Source organism: Danio rerio, chromosome 13, assembly GCF_052040795.2.
Source record: "Danio rerio strain M-AB ecotype USA chromosome 13, GRCz13ab, whole genome shotgun sequence".
NCBI lineage: Eukaryota > Metazoa > Chordata > Actinopteri > Cypriniformes > Danionidae > Danio > Danio rerio.
In genome coordinates this window covers 36062722-36068721 of record NC_141033.1, presented here as the reverse complement: position 1 = coordinate 36068721, position 6000 = coordinate 36062722, and the positions used below count along the sequence as shown (strand labels likewise).

Sequence of the window (6000 nt, the reverse complement as noted above, 5' to 3'; positions counted from 1 at the left end):
GGGTGCTCCGATTTCCCCCATAAGTCCAAAAACATGTGATATGGGTGAATTGGGTGAGCTAAATTGTTCGTAGTCTGTGTGTATGGATGTTTATCAGTGATGGGTTGCACCTGGAAGGGCATCCGCTGCATAAAACATATGCTGGATAAGTTGGAGCTTCATTCTGCTGATGTGACCCCAGATTAATAAAGGGACTGAGCCGAAAAGAAAAGATTGATGAACAGAAAACGGGGTGCATAATGATTCCTCTTTATTCGTTCATCCATTAATACTGCTTAGGTTTAATGAACAGAGCGTTATGTTTTACTGTTACAACTATTGTTGCAAGACCAAACCGTTCAACTCCAAATGATAAAATTGTGAACATGTCCAGTTTTAATATCACAAGGACTCGCATATCGACTTTATTTATTATTATTGTTATTATTATTATTATAGAAAAGAAACGGACAAAAAAAAAATTGATATTCAACAAATTCATTCCGATTGTCCAAATCAAGGTAAATAATCCCAAATAACCTTTGGACCATGTCTAACACACTTTTACTTTTAAAGGTTGGGTTATTTGTCACAGTCTAAATGGGTTGGTTTTGCTTCAGTAATACTGGTTGTGCGCTAACCTTAAAAATACATGAAGCATATGGAAAAATATATATATTCTACCTTAAAGAAATAAACTATCAATCTATAGTTCTGGAAAAATGAATAAAGACCATTTAATATGATCATTAATCAATAAGCATTTACTCTGGATCTGCTATCAATCGGTTTGAGTAAAATGGACATCATTGGTAGTTTAAAACCCAAAGACACACAACTCAAACTCATACCTATTAATAGCAATTCCACTAATCATTACTTAAGTGTTCCCTTATTCTTTTGCAGAGCCGTACCATTTCACTGACATCAATTCAAAATAGTTGAATATTGTAAACATTTCCTATATCGATGGAAAAACTAAATATATATATATATATATATATATACTCCATTTTGTAACTGTTCAAAATATTTAACATTAACAATAAGATCAAGCTAATGACACTTTAACAGTGTTTCAAGTATTCCTTTGGTTTGTTTTCCACAGCTCCATAATAAACCAGAAAAAACAACCAATTAAAAAAATTACATCCTCAAAGTACCTTTTAAACATTAAATAAAATCAAAAAAGCACAAAAAGGATAATCCACCAGACCAGTGCTCAACATAATAATACAAATTAAAAAGGCACTAATTTAATACAGAAACTAATCTGATTTTAACCATTCTAAACTGAATACTGAGCACATAAACTTACACTTGGTTTAGAGAATAACACTTTATACTACTTCAAGCCTGTATACTGTAATAGTTAAAGGCACATGCACACATTTGTCCACATAAAGGCCTGAGAATCATGTGGGCTAATCGCTTTAGATGTGCAGGATCATATATCATCATTTGCCTAAAACACAGAGTAATGCAGTTAGCAAGCAGACTTACACACTCCAGAGAGAATATCATCACTCTCGATCACCACACACACATCCATTTACTCTCGTACTCCTCTCTTTGGGCAAGTTTAAATAAGTTAGTGCACATGAGCTCAGAGCACGTGTCTGTGGAAATGCACAAACATGTTGTTCTTGTTTAGTTCTGCATCCCTCTGTAGTGTGTGAATTTCTCAGCCATCTTGCAAGTATAAGCAGGAGTAGTTTCATCTGTGTTTTCATAAGCAGCAGGAAAAGCATCAGTTTGTCTTTTCTATAGACATCCTGACTTCAGAAGCCATCATCATCATCTAATTCATAGCCATAATCTGTGGAGAAAACAAGACAATGAATGCAGAAAAGTTAGAATAGGTGGCCATAACAGTAATCACTAATAAATGCTAATCTTATTTTTATTACTTTAATAATAATATAAATTATCGGCTGATATATGATGGATTGTTTTCACCTCAGAAAAAAATAATATCAAGATTTGTATTTTTCTCCATATGTTTCAGTTATCGGCTTTCAATATAAAGATTTATTGGTTATTATATTGGTCAAAATGGCAAGTTTGGACAGCTTATTGCTATTTTAACCGAATAAACTCAAGCAAAGTGTGTAAAATTAATATGCTTCTTTCAAAATGAGCTGAGATTTTCAATATTGAATAAATTGAAATTAAATGTGAACAGATTCACTAAGTAACAATGTGTAAATCTGAAACAAAACCTCTGCTAATCATCTGTTAAGCACATTATAAACAAAATGAAGTTAAAGCTGTTAAAATGAAAACAACATTAATATGAAGAGCAAAATAAAGAACAATATTTTATACTGAGGGATTATGGGTTAGAAAATGTTACACATACATAAAGCAATATTAACTACAACTAAATAATTAAAACTGTTTTAGCTGTTAGCTTAACTAAAAAATCTATAATATAATATAAAATAATATATAATATATTTAAAAGGATTTAATATTTAAATAAAAATATAAAATAAAAAAATAAAATAATATACTGTAAAATAAAATTATTTAATACAATAAAATATAATATAATATCAAAGAATATAATATCATGTAATAAAATATAATAAAATAAAATATAGAATAAAAGAATATAATATATAATAAAATAATATATAATATAATAATATAAAAGAATATAATGCAATAAAATATAATATAATATAATGTAACAAAATATTATATAAGATAATAAAATATAAAAGAATATAATATAATAAAATAATATATAATAAAATAAAATATGTTATAATATAAAAGAATATAATACAATGTAATAAAATATAATAAAGTATAATATAAAAGAATAGAATATATAATATAATAAAATAATATATAATATAATATACAAAATATAATGTAATAAAATATAATATAATATAATAAAATATAAAAGAATATAATATAAAATAAAATATATATAATATAAAATAATATAACATAATATAAAATATAATACAATAAAATGCAATATAATAAAATATAATATAATTAAATAAAGATAATCGCATTTAAAAACCATACACTCAAAAAAATATTTTCGCTGCTTGTTCAACCGACTTATTTCAAATGAGCTGAAACAACACAAGTGCTGAGATTTTTTTGCAAACAACCTAACTGTTTTATGTTTAATCCCCTAAAACTAAGTTAACTTAATCGATTTGTGTTTATTTTTTACAGTGTATTATTGGAATGAAAATGAGAAATGAGCTGGTTATAAACAAGAAAATATTTTTAAATCAAGCTAATAAAAATGGCAAAAGCATGTAGCAAAATTACTCAAATTAAAATGAAAACTGAGAATATGAAAATAAAACCTAACTCAAAATATGAAAAAGCTAAAAGGTTTTTATAGCTCATCAGCTCGAAAGAAAAAATGGGTTTAATTAATTCCAATGATGATATTTCTCTGTACCTTCCACATCATATATTTGAGGATTCTCTTCTGCATTTGAATTTAGATTTTTAATTCTTTATTTATTGTTATCAATAATGACCTTCATCAATGATGGCCTCAGGTTTTTACCAAAAGTATATAAAATGCATCCTAAAACTCAAGACTTTATGCATCACATACCACTAGTGCCGCCCATTAACTGCATGGCACTGACACAGTGCTCATCCTCCTCATCCTCTTCTTCCTCATCTGCATGCTCTTCATAAGCCACTGGTCCGCTCTCTACAACAACAGCAGTCTGAGCTGAGACAGCAGGAGTCGCCACTGGAACAGAAGAGCCTATCTGGAGATCAGAGAGAGTCAACATGAAATCCTATTCTCATCCATCATCCAACCGAAACATGAAATTCAACAAAAAGAAAAACAACATAGTGGAGCTGGTTAATAGTGTAAACTGTACATTAATGTACAGGAGTAGAGAGGTTGGTTGATGAAGCATCGGAAAATAAGGACATGAAACATCAAAAAAGGCTTTCAGAGGCAGAGCAAAGTACATAGGCTAAATGCTTAATTACATTAACAAATCCATCAGAAACAAATCAAACTATGTAATTAGCAGATTTTCCAAAAGAAAAAAAAGTGCAACCACGACTGCAGGGTAAAAAAGGAACATCAGCGTTAATTCTGCCTTAAGCTCTTTCTTCATCCAGATATTTTCGTTTAATCATGGCAGTTGTCTTTTCCTCCTTTTTGGTTGAACAAGTAGCTGCTGTTTGCCTTTTATTCTCACCTAATCATGCGAATGAATCATGCTAATGATTAGGTGCCATACTGTACCTATATAACCCTGTGTCATAGTTATGTAAACGGTATGCATCGGACTGAATAGGCATATGAATTTTAATGCCTAATTTTGGTGCCACTGGTGCTGCAACAAAGACGCAATGTATCGAACGTATAAAGTAAAGTTGTTTTAATGGAATTTCATACCGAATGCAGAATGGAAAGAAAACTTTTGAATTTCGTGTGTCTGTTGTCTTTTACTGACTCGGTAAGTGCAGAGAATTGTGTCAACCCTAAAAAAAAGGTGTTTCCAAAATTTGATGACAGACTTTTCACAGGTTAGTAGTAAGCCAATGTAATGTTAATTGTATTGTGCAAATATTGCCTTCATGTTGACAAACAAAGGTTTAAAAAATATATATAAATGCAATTCAAATATATAAAATATGAATGGAATAATTTAATTTTGTTGTAAATAATTAAAATTATTAAAATAAAATTTGTATGGCACCTGTCTCTTTTTAAAAGCATCAATTAAGCACCGGTATCGAAATAACCCCAAACGACACCCAACCCTACTAATGATTAGGTCCACGCGGAATCTGTGCGTGCAGAATATTGCAGAATTCCAGAGATTTTTAACCAATCATTGATTCTGTTTATTTACTTAATCGTGTGGAAATTCATATTTATTCAGTTTTTTAAATTAATTTACTATTAATCTAATTTAATTTACCCTACTAATGATGAGTGTGTTTGTGTGTGTATGTGTGTTTGATAGAGAGGAGTCGAAATAAGCGCAAAAGAGGCTAAATATGCTTAAGAAATATGACAAATTTGTCACTCGAACAGACAAAAAAAAAAACAGCTTTATTTTGTATTAATAAAAATAATAATAAGAAAATGTCCTTTTTCTAAACTAAACTACTTTTTACTAGCTTAAATATAACTTAGTACCCAGTTTTGTGTTTTGTTTCCTAACAAAATTTTTTGATTTTCATAGTATTTATTACTGTTGACTGTTGTTTATTATTTACCTTTCTTTAAAAGGAAAAATAAAATCTTTTTTTGTTGTTGTTGTGGATGTTCCAATTGTGATATAGCAAATTAATTTTTTTAGAAATAAAAAAATTGACTTTCATGTTTTATATTTAGTTTGCATTTGAGATTTAATAAAATGTAGGCAGTTGAATAAAACAGGCACCGTTATGTCAGTATAAGTCATATACCACTGAATCATATTCAGTTGTATGGCTGAATTTTTTTAAGTATCTGCAAATATTGTACTGTATTATAATATTGAACATCAGTATTATATTGACAAAATATTGAACATCAGATTGTACTGTGATAAGGGGAATAATTTACAGATGCAGCATGTAGAAATTTAGACCATTTTAATTATTGATATAAGAAAAAAAAGCAGTTTTCCTATCATAATGCTCCTAGAAATAATAAATCACAATTATCATTATACAATCTTCAGAGTTAACCATTAACCTGGTTAGTGAATTTCTAATCTTTATTTTTCTGATCTCAAAGCTTCATTTCCCTGCTAAGTGATGTCAAAGAGGTTGCCTAGTTACCTGAATATTGACCCCTGGAGGAAATCTTTCTGCTCCGGGTTCAAAAGGAAGATGATTATACATTCACACTAAAGCACACACATAAGTTTAAAAGTAACAGGCAGAAGACTAGAAACTGACATGAGACAGACAGGCTGCCTTACAAACAGAGAGAGAAAAAACAAAACAGAGGAGATCAAGGCCCTTGACATCCAGAGAGATGGAAGACACAGCCGGAGGGAGCGCCAGACC

The 6000-nt window shown here is 29.6% G+C and overlaps 1 protein-coding gene across 7 annotated transcripts in view; it reads right to left on the bottom strand.

Annotated features, from left to right (window-relative positions):
* Positions 1-233: 233 nt before the first annotated feature.
* Positions 234-6000, bottom strand: part of brf1a (BRF1 general transcription factor IIIB subunit a) — an 81832-nt gene continuing 76065 nt past the window's right edge. For all 7 annotated transcript variants that reach the window (XM_087277546.1, NM_199898.1, XM_087277548.1 and 4 more), the window contains 2 exon segments: positions 3581-3743; positions 234-1798 (listed from right to left, as the gene is read on the bottom strand). In XM_087277546.1, coding sequence (XP_087133672.1) covers positions 1761-1798; positions 3581-3743 — 201 coding nt within the window. In that variant the 3' untranslated portion in view covers positions 234-1760.